The sequence below is a fragment of the Psammomys obesus genome, unplaced genomic scaffold (genome assembly GCF_907164565.1).
Source record: "Psammomys obesus unplaced genomic scaffold, mPsaObe1.curated_primary_1811, whole genome shotgun sequence".
Taxonomy (NCBI): domain Eukaryota; kingdom Metazoa; phylum Chordata; class Mammalia; order Rodentia; family Muridae; genus Psammomys; species Psammomys obesus.
The window spans coordinates 64,355,204-64,375,094 of record NW_026585504.1 but is presented as its reverse complement, the minus strand read 5'-3'; the positions used below and the strand labels follow the sequence as shown (position 1 = coordinate 64,375,094).

Genomic DNA, 19,891 nt, shown 5'->3' with positions numbered 1-19,891 from the left:
ACACACACACACACACACACACACACACACACACACACACACACACACGCTGCACACATATGTAGGCAGATAAATGCTCATACACAATTTATTTTTGTTGTTTTTATTTTCAAGACAGGATCTTACTATGTAGCTCTGGTTGTCCCGGAACTCACCATAGAGACCAGGCCTTAAACTAGCAGACACCTACCTGCCTCTGCCTCTGCCTTCTGAGTGCTGGGATTAAAGGCATGTGCCACTACACCATGAAATATTTCTTGAAAGAAAAAGAAGGAAAAGGCAGAGAAGGCTGACAGTGGTAGGTCAGGGGTCATGGCCTAGGTGGCAGGACAGGCTCCTCCTGAACTTCCTATTTAGTATTCTTTTCATGCATTGTCTCCTCATACATGAATTTTACTCTATACCATTTGGGTGCAGTAATCTAGATGTTTTGCCAAACCAAGGCAACTACACCCTGGTCATACTCTGAGAGCCCCCACAAAGCATGCAACAAAGACAGATGAACAGGCATGCTAATGCATGGGGCCTAAGATTCCAATATTCCCCTCCTCAAATGCTATGCATGTCTCCGACAGAGGAGCGAAATCTCTGAGACAGCCTGATTATACAAATAAAGCAGCATTATTGTATTTGTCTACCAGGCTGATCACAGGAAATTTGCAATTTATGATGGATTTCACAAATAGAAAAAATAAACAGGCAATATCATTTATTATAGCTGCATCCACATCAATAAAGGGAAGGAGAGAAGAGTGGCAATAATCTGAAGACTTGAGGTAAAACTTTCTCCTGATATAGCCAAGCATTTGAATCAAAATATTACCATACACTAAGAGGTCACTAATTTAATTCTGATGATATTTCCCTGAGAGACTGAGTTGATAGATTATTGTACACTGCAGGAAAATGTCTTTGCTTGGAAAATTAAACTAGTCAAGAAAACAACTATTAAAACCTTCTTACGGTGAGCTGGGGATGTGGCTCAGTTGGTAAAGACCTTGCTGAAATGCAGGGAGCCCTGGATTCCATTCCCAGCACTACATACATGCTGCGTATGCAGTGTAGGCACGGCAGGGCACACCTGTAATCCCAGCCCTTGGGAAGCAGAGGCAGGAGTGTCGTAAACTGAAGATCATCTTCAGCTACTTAGTGAGTTCAAGGTCAGCCCGGGCTACAAGAGTCCCTGACCGAAATAGAGGCTAAACATCACCTAGAGAGATGCCTCAGTGGTTAAGAGCCCTGGCTGCTCTTGCAGAGGCCCCAAGTTCAGTTCCCTGCTCCCACATACGCTGAGTTCCAGGGCATCTGATGTCCTCTTCTGGCCTTCATGAGCACATATACACACAGGCACACACACAAACATACTAAATAAATAAATAGTTTAACTAATATGTTGTAGTCTGGCTTTCTCCAGAAGGCTTCCCTTGCATTTTTTTTTTTTTTCCATCCTGATCACTCATGTTGAAGTTCTGGTCCTGGGTTATGCTTGTCAGTGTTCTGGTCTTTCACGATTACCTGGTCTAAGGTCAGACGGACTCTTAATTGTCATTAGTGACTGGAGACATTTGATTCATGAATTTTTTGGCTCTCTTTCATTGACATCATGAAATTCTGTAACACAGTTTACAGCTCAATTCCTGGGTTCTAATGTGCTCTGGGACTATAAGGAAGCTGCTGGCTTGAAAGGTTTCTGGAGTGCCACAAAAATTATTTCTATTTGCATTTTTAAAAAGATGTATTTGTTTTTATTTTATGTGTACGAGTGCTTGCCTGCATGTAAGTGTCCCAAGTGAATGGTCCATGTGTGTTCACACAAGCACATCACACATGTGGGAAGAAGGAAGAAAGGAGGGAGAGATGGAGGGAAGGAACAAGTGGGAGAGAGAGAGAGTTTTCAGGAATAGGCACTTTTGCATTATTAGGATTTATTGTGCAAATTGCTTGCAACCTATTAGGCATCTCAGCACTTTTTTTTCTCTCCGAGACCTTCATTTGTTCTCATTATTCACCAGCCCAGCACCTCAATACAATGGAGGGGTAACCACAAAACTATGCCGAAAAGAAAATTAATAATTACTACAAAGGCTTCCTCATCTTGCTTGAGTTTATGAATTTCGGCTCCATTATATGGAAGTTAGAATATTTAACAATGAGGAGGGAATCCTTAATTGATTTTTTTATTGCTTCAACTGCTCTGAAGACATATTGTGTTTTGTCGTCATTTACATTTCATATTAAAATCAAAATATGTTTGAAATGAGCAAATATTTATTTTCATTTGATCCATCTGTTAAGTGAAATACTAAAAAGACAGCTAAATCACTATATTAAATTCAGTGGTTTGTAAACAATTTATCTGTTCATTTGCTCTGGGTTAAAAATGCCCCCAAGCACAAGTTTATGAAACCCACAAAGCAAATTGTATCATATTAATCTAATGGATGTAAGTCATGGTTTCCTCCTCTTCACTCCATTAATTTACTCCCTAACTTGAGTTAATTAGTGTTTTTAAAAGTTCTTTGAAAGGCGTTGGGGAGGTGTCAGCATTTGCCAGTGCCCACTTTGAAAACCTACTGCAGAGAAGATGGGCTAAATACAAAAGGCAAATTTCTTGAGATCGTGTCACACAGTGAGTACCTGACTGTCAGTCAAAATGTCTATGCTGGGAGCCAGTGGGTGATTAATGCATAGTTGTTAGAAAGAATAAGAAGTCTAGCAGGGAAGGAGAAAGAGTAAGGAGGAACTCATTTGAAGCAATTACTACTGTGAGAAATGAATTCCAGGGGGCTGTCCATCTTCAAATAAAAGTCTGGGGTATTTGACCGTTTATACGCCAAGCAGAGACTGCCGTTTATCTGAACCTGGACTGGGAGATTAACTACCACCCCCACAGAGAAACAGGGAAAAACAAAAACAAAACCAGAGATTGGTCAGAGAGTAGAGTAGACACTAAGGAGATGGCTCACTGGCTAAGAGCACTTGCTGCCCTTCCAGAGGACCCATGTTCAGTTCCCAGAACCCACAGTGGGGGCTCACAACTGCTTGTAGCACCTGCTCCAGGAGACCCAATGCCTTCTTCTGGTCTCCGTGGGTGCGTGGATGCGCAGACACATATTCACACACACATAAACATACACTTGAAACAGACAAAAATAAACTCTTTAAAGTATAAGTTATAGCTAACAGTGGAAGCTGTGTCTAAGTGGAATTAGAAGGAAAGGAAACTTTACAGCAAATGTTCAAGCAAGCCAATTCAATTTCTGAGACTGTTGGCTTCAGTGCCCTTGCCATGTCCTAGGTCCATTATCTCACAAGCTCCAAATTCCTACTCTATCCAATGGGCACATGTATTACCCAGCCCAGCTGTGGCAGAAGAGAAGGGTAAGGGGCGTCAAGAGTAACGTATGAAAGACTGGGGGCTACAAGCAAGGAGCAGCGCACACAGTGGACAAGTATAAGAAAGTGAGCACGCTGCAAATGTCCCACCAAAGATCACAGCTCCAAGGACTCAGGGCCGTAGGAGGTCTAATCTTCTTTCCTCCCCCTCTCCCTGGCCCCTTTCCTAGCTTGGAAATGACCTCTTTCTTAGTAAACTGTCTGTGTTTATACCGCTATCTAAATATCCTTGATCCGATTCCCTGTTGCAGAATACAAGAACCCAGAAATCCCAGCTACAGCGTGGGGAGCTCTTTCCCAGACAGTAACACAGCCCTTGATGCCAGACGGTCATCCAACTCACTCAAATGGGGTGTTGCCATTTTCTACAGACTTACATTAAAATTGGGTCAGCAGCTGACACACCTTCAGCCAAAGGAAGGGCTGACCTAAGACCCAAGTACCTGAACCCCAGGCCTTGGACTGGTCATTCAAGTTTCTGACACCCAAACAAACAACCCCAGGATTGATTTCTCCTGGAACACCTCACTAACAAGGAAAAAAAAAAAAAAAAGAGAATAGAAAAATGTTTACAATCTCAACTCTCCCTTGACCCAACTCCCACTCATATACCTAGGACGTCACCTTTTCTTTGTTTTTTTAAGGCTTTGGTGACACACACTACAGATGTCTGGGTCAAAATCCTGACTCTCGGGGGTCAGCGACAAAGCCCTTCTGTTTCTTGTTGTTATTGTTGTTATTTTGTATTATTCCTTTAAGATTTTAAAAAATATTTTTCGCATAGGTGTGTTTGTCTGCATGAGTGTTTGTGAATGTTGGGTGTAGGTATCCAAGCTGCCCAGAGCTGGAGTTATAGGTGGCCATGAGCCACTTGACGACAGAGCTGGAGCTCTCGCAAGGGTCCTCTGGAAGAGCCACAACTTCTCTTTACCTGCTGAGCCATCTCTCCAGCCCTTAATTCAGGCTTTTATTTATTTATTTATTTTTGGTCTGGTTTTTGTTTTGGGGGTCTCATGGAACTCAGGGTGGCCTCAAACTCACTAGATAGCCAAGGATGACCTTAAACTTCTGATCCTCCTGCTTCTACCTCCCAAATGCTAGGATTACAAGTGTGGGGCATCACACTGAGTTTACCGAGTGCTGGGGATGGCCCTCAGGGCTTCCTGCATGCTAACCAAGTGCTCTGCCATCATCCAAGCCCCATCTCCAGCCTCTAAAGACTCTCTTCTGAAAGTTGAGGGTTTTTCATATCACCAGCTTTCTACAAATAGTTCCCTTAAGCTCAGAGAAGGTCTCCAGGTTCAAATATTTGCATCACCACCAAGTTTTGGAAGCAAAAGGCTCCCCCCACCCCCATCTCTGCACCAGAAGTGGGGGCATGCAGAAATGTTCAGGCCAAGTCCTCAGATAAACAGGAAGGCCTGCTGTGTTTCACTGTTCTGGGAAGGCACAGTCCCATGGCCCCAGCAGAGAACCAAGCAGGGCGAGCTCAAGTGTATGTCAGACTGGCCAGATAAGAGCTCCAGTTTCTGAGTGACTCTCAGATCACTCCCGCCAGAAATAACAGTCCAAAGAGCAAGTAATGCTGACAAGCCAGCCTCTTCCGAGGAGGAGAAAACTTGGGGACAAAATTTCCCTTCCTGACTAAGACCTCTGGCCTAAGGATCCAGTAAGATAAGTTCTTCTCTTTATCGCTGAAGAACTTGTCCCTTTCCAAAGGAACTTTCACCTGTCTTGGATGACTTAACTTGTCCCTCTTATCACCCAGCTAGTTATCCACGATACCTTGTTTATAGCCTGAAGTCACAGAAATGATGTACCAGACCTTTCAATGTCATAGACCACAGATTTCCTAATCACCAAGAAGAGACATATCCCCACACACCCGGATGAGCACCAAAGCCCTTATTTAGCTACCAATTTTTTAGCCTCAGTGAACTTAGGATTTTCACTTCTCAGGCCAGAAGGCCCAGGTTCCCCTGAGACGCGGACTCACTCAGGAATATGATGGTCTGTTTCCTAGCTGTCCGGCTCTCCTCACTCTCTGACTTCCTCAGCTGCAGCTGTGGCCCCGTGCCTGGCAGAGAGCACTTCTTGCTCCTCATTAGCACTTTCATCATATTCCAACACATGAAAGCCACAGACACCAGGACCACCAGGTAAACGGCGAAGGCTCCAAAGATGCTGGACTGGAAGACAACCCAGCGGCTGGAGAGGTTTGTGCAGATGGACATATTGGAGCTCTCAGGTTGCTCATGGTGGCGGGTGCGAGAGAGGTTGCAGCTGAGTCCTTTGTGGGTGGGCACAGTCACCAGAGGGTACTCGATACCCATGGCAAAGAGCAAGGGCAGCGCCACCAGGGCGGAGGTGACCCACACAAAGCCGATCAGCAGTTTCACCTGACAAGGTCCAGACACGGCCTTGTACCTGAAGGGATGGCAAATGGCAATGTAGCGCTCAAAGCTGAGGGTCAGCACGTGCAGCAGCGTGGCGTAGCTACACGTCTCAAAGAGGAACGTGTGGAGCTTGCAGGACAGCGTGTAGCTGGGCGTGGTCAGGGGGTTCCAAATGATGCTGTAGAATTCCATGGGCATACCAATCAAAAAGACCAAGATATCTGAACAGGCCAAACTGACCATGTGATCTGTCACCTCCTTCTGCAAATAGCCCTTTTTCTGCAATACCTGCGTAACCCGGATGGTGACGCTGTTGCCCAAGATGCCCACCACGAAGATGACCAGGTACACCAAGATGAGGGTGATTTTGATCCAAGTGGCCACCTCAAATTCAGGGACCTGGCTGTGATCGATGACATGGGAGCAGACCTTGCTGGAGCTACTGGATGAAGCCATGAGGACGAGAGATCCCGACCACCAGGTCCGCAAATGTCTCCACTTCTCTTTCTTCCGCCTCCAGAGGAAGCCCCACAACTCACCAGCCTGGGCGCACCACTTTCTGTCACCGGGGTTGGCTGCCTAAGGGTGACTTAGTTTTTCGGCTCTGCCATTGAAACTTCCTGGAATTATTCACCCTGGCGGCGGCAGTGGGTGGCGGTGGGATTTGGAGAGAGTTGCGGCTGGGGGTGAGGAGGGACCATTCAGGGGAAGGAGGCTCAGACCTTCCACGCAACTCTGAATGAGACCCGCAGTATTCTCCTTGGCTGTGGATCCTCTCCCTTCCAGGTCCCTGGCACTGGCCTTCCCGGCTGCCTTCCAGGAGGGAAGCTAAGAAGTCTCCCACGGGTCAATCATTAACCAGAGCTCTTTCTGCTCAGCAGCCTGCTTTAGGACCAGCCCAGCCGCAGGGTCTGACTCAACACAGAGATTGTGGCAGGAAAAGGAACAGCACCTCCCTCCTCTAGCAGCAGGGTCCAGGCCAGCCTTTGAGGTTCCTCTCTCCTGGAGTAGGGGTGGCATGTGGGAAGCTGGAGGCCACTCCTGGCCTTAAACAGAGACAAACTGAGTCACTAGACCGGTCTCCACTGGTTCAGATGTCTGAGGTGGCGCAGGACTACTTTGGCTGTGGCTTGCTCCGGAGGATCTTCTCCCAATAGTGCTCAAATAATGGAATTCCCAGGTATTTGCAGTGAATTACTAGCTTGAAGTCAGCTCCTACCAGGCTAATAAGATCCTTTTTGATGTCTGGCTTGTCTCCAAGCCTTCCAGCTTACAGCAGTGAGAGCTGTCGCCTCGCCATCCTGTCCAGGGACCGGAAGAGCTGCTGTTGTTTGGAGCCATTCTCTCCCTAAAGGTGGAACTCCCCACGAGCGGGGAATGCGGATGGATACGAAGGGTGCCTGTGTTCCAGATGCCAGGTTAGGGAAGCACATCTTTCAGGGGAAGCTGTTTTCCAAATCTGAGGGCCACAGCAGGAGCCTGCCGGCTCTCACAGAGGCTCACTGTTTAAAAAAAGGCGGAGGGATTCTAATGGGCAGTTTCAGCCTTTCAGTGTAAAAATCCTACCTAACTCTAAAATCGAAAATGATGGTGGGCGCAAAAGAGGAGTGGACCTGTGTGTGTGTTGAGGGATAACCAGCAGTCAAAATGTTTGCAGACATTGCTAGGTGGAGCGGTTGGAGCGGTGGGAGGGTCGCCCTAAGCTGAGCACTACTGTTCTGAATAAATAGATCGCTTTTTGAGTCCCTGCCTATCCTGACAACAGCTTTTCCTTGTTGCCTTGATCAACATTTTAAAGACAAAAGATAGGCTGAGGACCCTTGAGTCACAAAATCACTTTCTTGGTTTTCTTTTGTCTCTGTTTTGTTGAGAAATGGTTTCATGTAGCCCAGGCTGGTCTCCAACTCCATGTAGGCTAGGAGTACCTTAAGCTCCTGACCCTTCTGCTTCCCCCTTCCAAGTGCTGGGATTACAGGCAAGAAGCACCACCCTTGTTTCAAGAGGTGTTGGGATCTAGGGCTTCATTCTGGACAGACCCTCTACCAGCTGAGCCACATCCTCTGCCCATGTATAAAATCTTAAGGAGCAGTCCAGTTCGCATAGACGGGAATCTGCGAAGGGCAGTTCACAGGGCCGAGGAGGAGAACAAAGTGCACCACGGGGAGCTGGTTTGCAGTTGTGTAGGGTGGGCTGACCCAGATATCTAACCTAAGGCAGGACTTGCATTGCCAGTACTTTGAGGCTCAGTAAGAAGGATACTAAATTGACTACAGGTGCAAAACAAACACACAGTCACTCTGGAGGAGACAAGGAATCAAGAGATCTTTTCGCTGTGCATTTTAGCTTGTTTTGTGTTGCCATGGAAAAAGACTCCACCTAAAAGCAACCTGAGGCAGAAAGGGTTTATTTGATTTACACTGCGAGGTCAGCTATGGGGGGAAGCCAGGGTAGGAACTGAAACAGAAAGCATGGAGCAAGGCTGCTTGCTAGCTTGCCCACGCTCGTGTTCTGGTAGCTTCTTTCTCATACAGCCCAAGACTAACTGTCTAGGGATGGGATGACCCACATTGGGCTGGATGACCCCATTGTAGAAGAATGAAACTAGATCCATGCTATCACCCTGCCCCAAAATCAATTCCAAGTGGATCAAAGGCCACTTTGTGCTGAATTACTAGCAGAAAACAGACACAGGTGCAGAAAGGGATTTTCTGAATACCACTCTATAGCTCCTCGGTTAGGGGTGGGTCCACACGGACCTTTCTCCCATAGAGGTTGGAATGCTGACTGACTCGATTCTCAGCAGGGCTTGTGCGAGTGACATCCCTGAACAAAGCAGTGGTGAGCTCATGACTGCAATGGCCTAGTCGTGTCTAGAAGGCAGCGTTTTGTGACACTCCTCCACATTCTCTGGCTCTTATGTTCTTTCCACTCTGTCTTCCTCATGTCCCCTCGGCCTTTGGCACATTGATGTGGATCTTCCATTGATCACTCAACAACCATCTATTCTCAGCACTTGACCACCTAAAAGTCACTGTCATTTCGCTGTGTTAGGATGTATTTTATCTTAAAAAGTGTGTGTGGGGGTGGGTGTGGGTGTGCACTGGCATGTACGTGAGAGCATGTGAATGCAGGTGCCCACTGAGTCACGCAGAGAACATTAGAGCCCCTGGAGTTGGAGTTAGAGTTAGTTGTGAGGCTGCCAACGTTGGTGCTAAGAACTCAGGTCTTCTGCAAGAGCGGTGCACACTCTCAACTCCTGAGCCATCGCTAACCACCCAGCGCGGCAGTAAAATGCTAATTTTCCCAAAGGGTTTATTTGACAGTCGAGAGGCAAGGGCATGTAAACTGAAGGACAACATAAAACAAAAGTTGCTAATGCAGACAACAAACCCATTTATAACAGCATTAGAAAGCATGAAATAGCACTGAAGAGATGGCTCAGATGATAAAGTGCTTGCCTTGCAAGCCTAAAGAACTGAGTTTGATCCCCAGCAACCACAGTAAAGTCAGGAGTGGGACTGGAGAGATCAATCAGAAGATAAAAGTGTGTAGTGCTTTTGTATCTGTGCTCTTGTGAAGTTCAGTTCCCAGGACCCACACCAAGCGTTCTGAAGCCATCCAAGCTCCAGCTCCAATGTCCTCTTCTGGCTTTAGAGAGCACCTACACTCGTTTGCACATGCCCAGCAGAGGCAAACACTTGTAATCTCAGCACTGAGGAGGCAGAGACAAGCAGATTCTGTGGGCTCACTGGCCAGCCAGCCCAGCCAGGCTCGCACACTTGAAGAGTTCCAGTACAATGAGAGATTGCTGTCTCAAGATAAACAAGATGGGTGGCTGCTAAGAAATGACACTGGCAGCTGACCTCAGCCCTTCACCCAGAAACACACACACACACACCAAAAGAAAAGATGAAATGCAAATAAATTCAACCAAGAATGTGAAATGCTTGCACACTGGAAAGCATAAAATGTTGATGAGAGAAACTGAAGAAGATACAAATTTAGTTCCTATTTGCGGATTGGAAGAATTAACATAGTAAAAGCGGATTCTATCCACAGTTGCATACAGATTCAGCATAACCCCTGTTGAAATTCTAGTGGTGTGTATATTCACAGAAAAAAAAAAAGATCAAGAATTCATATGGAAACTACTGAAGACCTTGAATAGCCAAAATCAATCTTGACAAAGAAAAAGCTGGATGCACCACAGCTCCTGTTCAAATTATGTTAAAGGCTATGGTAATTGAAGCTGTTTCTATCTGTCTGTCTGTCTATCTATCTATCTGTCTGTCTATCTATCAAGGGTGGGGGGACTAAAATACAAACCAAACACACATACACACACATATACAGAGAAAGAGAGAGGAATACAAACAGACATAGACCAGTTGACTAAAACAGAGAATCCAAAATAAACCCAAGCATATACAGCCAAGTAATTTCTGATAAGGCAACTCAGAAAACACGATATAGGAAGGACAGTCTTTGCAGTTTGTGGAAGGAGAAGTGGACATCCTCTTGCAAAAGCATGGCACTGGGGCCTTGACCTTTAACCCTGAGCACAAAATTTAAGCATGTTGCCCGAAGGCTGGAGAGACAGCTTGCCAGGCCCCAAACTGGTTGCCTCACGACCATGTGTAACTCCGCTCCAGGGGCTATAACATCCTCTTCTAGTATTGGAGAGCACCATATACATATAACATACATTCAGCATGCACACATGTGCACACACACACAAGCAAAACAAAAATAAATCTTAAAAAAAAAAAACCCACAAGCCTCCACATAGTTGTAAGAAACTGCAGGTCTCCTAGAAGGAGGAGGAGACTGACCTTGGTAAAGTTTATTTTTTTAGATATCATACCAAATGTCCAGGCAACAAAGCAAAGGTAAACACATAGGATTATAGAAAATGGAAATGAGGGCGCGTACCTTAGGTTAGGAGAAGATGTTCTCAAGCAATAAACCAACCATTGGTATCCAAGATGCATCAGGAACGACAACGCCAGAACAGTGAAGAAACAAACCCAAATCCCACAACTAACCCAACTTTAAAATGGGCAAAACTCCTCTAATAGCTGGAACCAAGCCAGAGTGGCCACTCTCTCTACTCCTAAGGCTCCATGTATCTCTTCTGTGATTGTAAGGATTACCAATTTTACAATCAAAATCAGCCCCCATAGGAAGAGTTAGTATAATTTCTGTTTTTATCTATTGTGTGTGTATGTAGATGTTCATGAGTTCCTACGTGTGGATGTGGGCTTGCATGTGCCACAGAGTGTGTGGAGGTCAGAGGACAACTCCAGGTCTCAGTCCACACCTTTGTTTGAAGGTCTCTTCATCATTTTTCTACTGCATGTGCTAAGCTAACTGGCCTATAAGCTTCCGGGGATTCTCCTGTCTCCTCCTCCCATCTCTCTGTGGAAATGCTGGATCATACATGTGCATGCTCTTCACTGGGCTTTTACATGGGTTCTGGGTATTCAAACTCAGGTCCTGAGACCTGCACAGCTATGTTTTTTACCCACTAACCCATTTCCCCAATCCTCTTCCTCTACTTTTAAAATAATCTTCACTCCCTTGAGAAAATATTAGCAGTTTGACAAGTATGAGAAAATAAAGTCTTTCATGAGTCCTCCTCTCAGACTTCCTTCTAAATAAATTCTCCTTTGTGCAAACAAAAAATGCAACAAAGAATGAAGGACAAATACATACATACATACACACACACACACACACACACACACACACACACAATCCAAAACTCAAGTGACATCTTGTCCTCATCTCTTTGACCTAGACACAATCTGAGCCTCATCGCTAGCCTTTACACTGATGGGAGACAGACCTTGCAGAGAGGAACACAGCTGTGTACAGAAACAACCAGGAGGCTCAAGTCTGTGACTGAGAACATTGTATTCAGTCTGGGCCCAGGAGCCTTGGCAGATGAAATCAGCATTAGCTACTATTTGCTGTTGTGCTTTCAATGCGGAACGCCCCCGCCCCATAGGCTCATGTGTTTAAACAATTGGTCAGTGGCTGATGGCACTGGTTGGAAAGGTTGTAGAACCTTTAGGAGGTGCAGCTTCTTTGGAGGAAGTCAGTTCCTGGAGTCTAGTCTTGAGATTTTATGACTTGGTCTCATTTTCTGTTCACTGTGCTTCCCAACAAATGTAATGTGACCCTCTGGTCTTTTACTCTTGCCATCATGCTGGATGGCATGATGGAATATATCCCCTTAAACAGTGAGACAAAACAAACCATTCCTTATTTAAATTTGTTTGTCAGGTATTTTGTCTTAACAATGAGAAAAGGAACTAATACACCTATCATGCGGCTTGGCCCCTTCTTTGAGCTGTTGGGTAATAAGCCTAGAGTCGTTGAGATGTTCTCCTGACAAACTTAATGCTCAGGTTGTCACAAATGTATCCCATCATGAGCCATTTTATTATCACCTGCTCAAGGGCTCTAGAACTTGTGAGCTTGAACTAGCTAAGAGAGAGGAGAGAAACATGTCTGGGCTGGTTAGGTTTGCCATCATTACAGGATTGAGCAGGCAAGATGTATGGATTTATTTCAGTGTAATAAGGACATGACAGCAAAATCTTGATAAGTTAGAAAGGACAAGAGTAAAAGTGATTCTAAAACATGGTTGGCGTCACTGTTACTCTCATGGACTTCCTGGAAATGATGGGCCCACACATAAAAAAGACCACAGAGAGAGAGATTCAGAAACTACATGATCCATTCCTAAAGGGAAAAGAAGAAACTTTTTTAGGGAGACACTCAAGATCCTTAAATCCTGATGTCTTAGTTAGCTCTGTCAACTTTACACATTCACCCTAAAGTCATGGGAGAAGAAAGACCCTATTGAGGAACTGCCTGGATCAGACTGACCTATAGGCATGTTTGTGGGGGGTTGTCTTGATTATAAATTGATGTAGGGGGACTGAGGCCACTGTGGGTGGCACCATCATGGGCTGAGTAGTCATGGTCTATTTAAGAAAGCCAGCTGACTGAGAGTGTGAGCAAGCGAGTAAGTAGCATCCTTCATGGTTTCTGCTTCCCTATCTTACCATGAGTTCCGGCCCTGACTTCCATCAATGATAGACTGTGACCTGGCATGATATGCCTAATAAACACTTTCATCTTATAAAATGAAGTAAATCTTTCCCTCCCCTAAGTTGGTTTTGGTCATAGTGTTCTAAATCCTATGTGTTAGCAACAGAGAAGAAACTAGAATCGTTTGTGATTGCTTAATGCATGGAACATGATGCTAAAATTCCTTCCTTCCTACCTTCCTTCTTTTCTTTCTTTTTTCCTTCCTTCTTTCATTTTGTTTTGTCATTTTTTTTTAAAGACAGAGTCTTACTGCATATACCAGGCTGGCTTAGGACTATGTAGCAAAGGTTGTCCTCAAGCTCACAATCTTCCTGCCTCATTCTTTAAGATTCTGAGGTTATGGGGATGAGCCACTTCCTGCTCCTAGTTTGCTTTCTTCATGATACACATTGTGGGATTTCTGAACTATCACCAGCCGTGCAGCTGCCCAGAGATCACCGTACCAGGAAGAGGATGCGGTCAGACCTTATAGCTATCTCAGTCAGCCTACAGCTCTATGAGTGAACACCTTCAAACCTCTAGGCAGATGAATGAGCCTTCAGCTAACAGCTCCCATCCTTCACTCCTCCCCAGGTGATGCCAAGAGAACCAAAATGACCTCATCTTGCTGAGTCCTGTGTGAATTTCAGATTCTTGATCAAAATAGATGTGTTCATGTTTTGAGGAAACATATATTGGGGTACCCTTTATGTATCCTTAATAACTGATCCCAACACTATACTCAAAAAAGGGGGTTGTTGTTGGTTTTTTTTTTTTCCTGAACTCCAATTCTCTTGTATGTTGTGTCCAGGAAGAATGATGTTCTACCTTCATCATGAAATGTATGTGTTCTCCCTATGTTCACTTTTCAGTCATTTAACAAACACTGTGAAACACCGCGTGGTAAGACTATTACAAAGACATCTCCTTTGTCCCTTGGAATCTCACCATCTACAGCAGCTGTTCTCAACCTGTGAGTCACAACCCCTTTTGGGGTTAAGTAGCTCTTTTACAGGCGTCACCTAAGACCATGCTACATAGCTGATATTTACTTTACAATTCATAACAGTAGCAAAATTGCAGTTAGGAAGTCGCAATGAAGATAATGTTATGGTTGGGGTCACCACAACATGAGGAACTGTACTAAAGGGTCTTAGCATTAGGAAGGTTGAGAATCACTGGCCTAGACAAACATGGAAATCACTGAACTGGTATACTGGTATTATTAGAGGGATAGTGTCCAGTTCCACACACTCTTCAATCCTCTTACAAATCCTATCTGGGCCATAACAGCTTTTCAGCACAGCCCAAATAATTCCCCTCTCCCAATACCAAAAATTGGATAGCACATAAAAGTCATACAGCGAGAGCTGACTATCCACACCATTTCCCAACTGCATGTTCAGTGACTTTATCTTCCTCTCTCTCCCTCTCTCTTTCTCCCTCTTCGTCCCCCTTCACCTCCTTTTTAAAACAGGGTCACACCATATAGTTCTGGCTGGCTTGAAACTTGCTATGTAGACCAGAGTGTCCTCAAACTCATAGAGATCTTGCTGGCTTTGTCTCCCGAGAGCTGGGATTAAAGCCATGTACCATTCACTACATCTGACTTACATTAATTTCTTTAAATTGATCGCCTAAAAGTATTTACCTCGGAAATCTTGAAAGGGCTGCACTGAGGCTTTCTACCTTATTCTTTTTCTACTTGCAGAGCTATTTTCTGTTTTCTAAATATTTTATTAGCGTATATAACTATAGATAGTATTTCATGACATTTTCATATACATATACTGTATTTTAATCATAGTCACCCCTTAACACCCTCTCTTGTACTTTTCACACACACTGATCCTCTTCTCCTTTTCAGCTAGTCTTCATTATACTTTCATGTTTTTTTTTTGTTTCTTTATAAATCAATAAGATTAATTGATATTGCTTATGGGAGCATTGTTGACCTACCAGTGGTTACACCACTGAAGAAAATCTCCCTCCCACCCATTAGGTGTACACAGATCCTCAAGGAATCCCCCCCCCCCACAGGAACCATGAAGAGTGAGATCTTAAACATTGGACATCACGTTTCTAAAGATATCATTCACCTGGTATCTGTAAACGGCTAACTTGAGTGATAGATGATGTTTTATCAAAAAAATAAAATAACCAATTTGTGTGTCCTTCCCTCTTAGCGTTCCTTAGTTGCCTATAGTTCTTATGCAGAGGTATAGTGAGGATCCTCACCCCCCCACCATCTACATTAGTATGTCCATTGCTATTGTCGATGTAGAGGTCCTGTTTAGTCAGTCATTCTGGTGAGACCTTATGGGTGTAGCTTCTGACTTTACTAGGAAACACAATCTCATAGCTAACTTTAATCAATTATCCAATGCCAAATTGTCAGTCCTTAGACATGCATACAAGTAACATTATACAGACTGAGCAGGTTGCATTTAGGATTACATATTTACATATAAATATGTATATATAATATATAAATGTATATTTATACATACATGTAACAACAATTAATGAAATAAGAGGCCATAAACTTGGAAGAGAACAAGAACGCAAGAAAGGGTATATGGGGGGGGGTTGGAAAGGAGAAAAAAAAACAGAGAAATTATGTAATTATAATCTCAAACAATTAAAAAAAACAATTTTAAATGAAAATTACCCAAATATGGTATGATAAATAAAGACAGAAAATACAAAGTAAATAATCAAGCAAGATAAAAACATCCAGTTGTATATTTCCAAATAACTAAAAGAGAGAATTTTAAATGCTCTTGCCACAAAGAATTGTTAAGTATTTGCTACTGAACTGCATTCTGATTAGCCCAACTTGATAATCCAAAACATGTTGAAAGATCCTGAGGTACCCTGCACAATTATTAGTTGTCAGAAAGAAAGTAAAACTTTGAAAAATAGATCTTCTGGGACTGCAGCTCTTTTAGGAAATAATTGGCTGTGTTGGTAGAATGCCGATAAGGGCTCCCTAGGCTGCGGAGAATGCTACTGGCTGGGAGTCACTTGGCTCCATTCTGGACAGTTTGCTGGCTGCTGGAGCCTCTGCATCTGCATGACTCCGGCAAGCCTGCCAAGGTGGTTTGTAGATAAGCTTAAGCAATGCTAGGAGTTTCTGGACCCAGACGCTGCAGAGCACTCATTGCTGAGACTCGGCTGTGGTGACTAGAGTGAGAGCTGAGGGAAACACAGGGCAGTCCCACCAGCTCATCTGCCGGGGAAGAAGAGGTGCGTCACATTTCTGGAAGAGAATAACATTTCCCATCTTGTGGGCTGAATTTGTCCATACCGAAAGAGGTGTGGACTGCTGCCCTTGTTAGTCTTAACTGTCAACTTGACAGAGCCTTGAGTCATCTGAAAGTGGAGCTCCAGTCAAAGGCTAGGTCAGACTAGCCTACGAGCACATCTGTGGGGAATTGTCTTGATGGTTAATGGACATAGGAGGCCTAGTCCATGGTGGGCAGTATGATTCCCTGGGCAGGTGTTCCTGGGCCTTGAAAGAAAGCAGGGTGTGAATGAGCTAGTGAGAGAGACAGCAAGAGAGCCATGGTGTCTGCTTCAAGTTCCTGCTTGAGTTGCTGCCTTGACTTCCCTCAGTGATGGATTGTGACCTGTAATCCTTTCCTACCATAAATTGTTTTTGGTCATAGTGTCTTATCATAGCAACAGAAAGGAAACTGGAGTAACATCCTACCTCCAACCAACACTAAAACAGCCTTATTTAGACCTAAAAGTCTTTGCACATAATGGAGTTTAAGTTGAAATGATCAGAGTGGATCCTAATGCAACATGACTAGCATTCTTGCATCAAAAAGAGACAGTGGCTAGAGCAAAAAGCCAAGGGAGACAAACACAGGGACAGTAACAAGTGCAAGTGGCAGGCTGGATCTGGCCCAGGGGCTTTATGTAGCTTGGCAGCCCCACAAGCAAGATTCTTCCCTTAAGTAATGTGTGTCCATGGGTTGGAGACCTGTTTCCCTGTGGATTCTTCTCCAGTGATTGACAGAAAAAGCTGACTTCTCTCAGAGAGGGCAGGGGGAAGGAGAGAGAGCTGCTTCACCCAAGGTCAGAGTGCCTTCTGAGGGCATCCTAGGTCAGGGACTGGCAGGGCATGGTGATTTGGAGTGACATGGGGACTCCACACTGGCCCTGCTTCTCCCATTAACCAAGCAGATGGGGAGATCTTACCAGTTGACTTGGTGCACTTTATGGTTCTGTCCTTCTCCAGCTAACTTTGTCCTATGATCTTAAAAATGTTCCTTCAATAATAGAATCAGGAATGTGTGATAGTTCAACTGGACCATCAGCTTGAGTGGACTGAGATGTGCTGGCTCTGGATGTACCTGTGAGGGTGTGTCCAGAGATTACTGAGCAAAGTAAGCTGTGATCTGCAAAACCATCCCAAGGGCTGAGGGCCCAGAAAGAACAAAAGGGGAAGAGAGACACAGGAGCACAGAAATGTTCTCCTTCCCACCATCTCTTTCTCTCTCTCTCTCTGTGTGTGTGTGTGTGTGTGTCCTCTCAAGAGCACATGTACACGCATGTGTCTTTCTTTCCCTGTCTCACTTGTACCTGGCAGCCATGCTGTGAACTGCTCTTTCTGCCTCACACACCTTCCTTGCAAGGATGGACTGAAATCTTTGAATCTGTGAGCCAAAATGAAATCTTTCTCCTTTGTTTCACTTGGGTATTTTTGTCACAGTAAAGAACTAACACAGAAAGGACTCTCTGAGTCCCACTGGAAATGTTCCCAGTCCCAAGCCATACATTGCTTTCTCCCCTGCGTTCCTTTATTCTTTTATTGTTCTGTTCAAGTTTCAATTTTTTTTAAATGATGAGAGTACTGTATTAGTTAATTTTCTGTTATTGTGATGAATACCTGGACAGAAGACAATTTAGAGAAGTACTTCATTTTGGCTAACAGTTCAGAGAGGTACAATCCATTGTGATGGAGAAGACTTCACAGCAAGAACATGAGGCTATCCTGGCAGTCAAGAAGCAGAGTGGCCACATTCCATCCTCAAACAAGAAAAAAAAGAGAAAAAAACAGGAAGAGTCAGGAGGTGAAAGCTCAAACCCTGCCTCCTGTTGATTCACTTCCTCAAGCAACAGGTGCTGCATCAAAACATAAAATATGATTGCTGGGAGTTTTTCTGTATTACTTTGTCCAAGTTGCAGCACCCTTCTGCAACAGAAGACTTTGGGGCTTCACAAAACTCAAGAACTCCTACATCTCACCTGACTCCGGAAGTTCTAAGATTCCTAAGGTCCCCATATGGTTATAAAACCATTGAACAATAGAAGTGGAAAAGGTCTTTTTCATTAGTCAAACAGCTTACACATACCGCAGGGAGCTCTCAGAATACAGCTTTTCATGAGTCATCCCTCTTGCTGGGGCCTTCTTGATGATGCAGGGGTCTTTTGAGTCACTCATTTAACCTCAAACTCACCAACTCACTAGTCTACACTCGGGTGGAATAATTTCTTCAGTCTGTCATAGGTTTCCCCGCCTAGGGTAAATACATATTTCTTTCATCCCCCAACTACAGAATAAGCATCTTGCTCAGGGGTGTGTGCTGGAGAATAGAGGGAGAGCTGACAGAGGAAGTTTCTGGGTCGCCATTGACACTGTCTGTTCCCTGACTCTTTATCTGCTGGTCATAATTGTTAATAAGGAAGCTCCCAAGCATTCATTTGCTAACTTTGCTCCTAACTGTAGGCATAAATTGCTCCAATTTGATGTGGCTAGATTCTACAGGGTGCCAGTGGGCATATTTGCCATTCTTGGCAGTCTCCCATGGAACTCTGTGACAATCTGCCTTGTCAGCAAATCCTATCTTGCCTTGCTTTGCAAGGTAGCCTGCCCGTTCGCCCATGCTTAGCTGAAATGAAGACGACGCTGACAACTTTGATGTGGAAAGTCGTGGTTGGAGCAAGGGCTCTGGGATGAGTCAGTGGGACAACGTGGAGACAACAGGGTTTTGACATCGATGGCCACTGGCATGAACCCACTACAAACTGTCTCTTATACTTTCAATCACTGTAATGAGTGATGTTATGTCCTATGCTGGTTAGGTGGTTTTGGTGCTGGTGGAGGTTTTCTCGTTTGTTTTCTTTTTTTGTCAATTTTCTCAGTGGAGGGTCTTTCTAAGATTTGTCTGTAGTCATTTTATTGATGACCTCCTGATTCAATGAGAGATCCATTCTCAAAAAGTAACATAAACAGTGAGTAAAGAAGCCTTTTCTGGCCTCAACACATACATGTACTCCTGTGAATACACACATACAGACATGCACACTCACACTCACACTCACACACACAAATATTTTGGCTTCTTAAACAGTGACGAGTAGAGATGATAAGATGGCTTCTCTACTGTCGGTCCAGGAACTTCACCCCACTGCTTACTTTGTAATTTCATATACAGAGATATTACCATGGCACATCCAGGTGGTTAAAACCACAGTCTGTAGCTGGGAAGAGGCAACGGGGGTAGGTAGGCACTGAAAAGGGGGGGCAGTCAGCACTGGGGTCAACCCGATGGCAGCTGAGTCTTGCTTTTCTTTTCTTCAGAAGAATCTGAAATTTTTACTTTTGTGTTCTCCCAACAGGACATTTCAACAGCTCCCAACCATCCTCGGCGCCGCACTCCCCTTTACCGACTATACCACCATCTCCAAGGCCTCATCTACTCTGGGGTGTCCCAGAGCCCCAAACCAAGCCCACATTTTTTTATGTATACATTTAAAATTAGCAATAAAGTCAATCATTTCTGATATGGTTTGATTTGGCAAAGTAGAACTTCTCAACAAAAGTAATTAGTGTTAAATCTTCAGTGTATCAGAGAAAAATGGTGCTAATGAGGAATAGATGTTATAATGAAGGTCAAAGGCAACATTCCAATTGCAGGTTTTTGCCAAGGGCTGGAAATAGGGTATCTGAATTATGTTGCAAATTGGGAGTTGGGAGAATGAAA

General features: G+C 44.4%; 1 protein-coding gene and 1 long non-coding RNA gene across 3 annotated transcripts in view; one reads left to right on the top strand and one right to left on the bottom strand.

Moving 5' to 3' along the window:
• The window catches only part of Gpr39 (G protein-coupled receptor 39), a 193,406-nt gene extending 186,789 nt beyond the window's left edge, over window positions 1-6,617 (bottom strand). The window contains exon 1 of the mRNA XM_055601960.1: window positions 5,393-6,617. Within this exon, the coding sequence (XP_055457935.1) occupies window positions 5,393-6,248 (856 nt within the window). The 5' untranslated portion in view covers window positions 6,249-6,617. The remainder of the gene's footprint in view (window positions 1-5,392) is intronic.
• Window positions 6,618-6,981: 364 nt separating this feature from the next.
• LOC129674721 (uncharacterized) lies at window positions 6,982-19,691 on the top strand. Of its 2 annotated transcripts, XR_008719834.1 has the most exons (3): window positions 6,982-7,210; window positions 13,766-13,866; window positions 19,527-19,691. It is a non-coding gene; the product is annotated as an uncharacterized LOC129674721 (long non-coding RNA). The 2 variants fall into 2 exon arrangements; XR_008719830.1 differs by lacking the exon at window positions 13,766-13,866.
• Window positions 19,692-19,891: the final 200 nt, after the last annotated feature.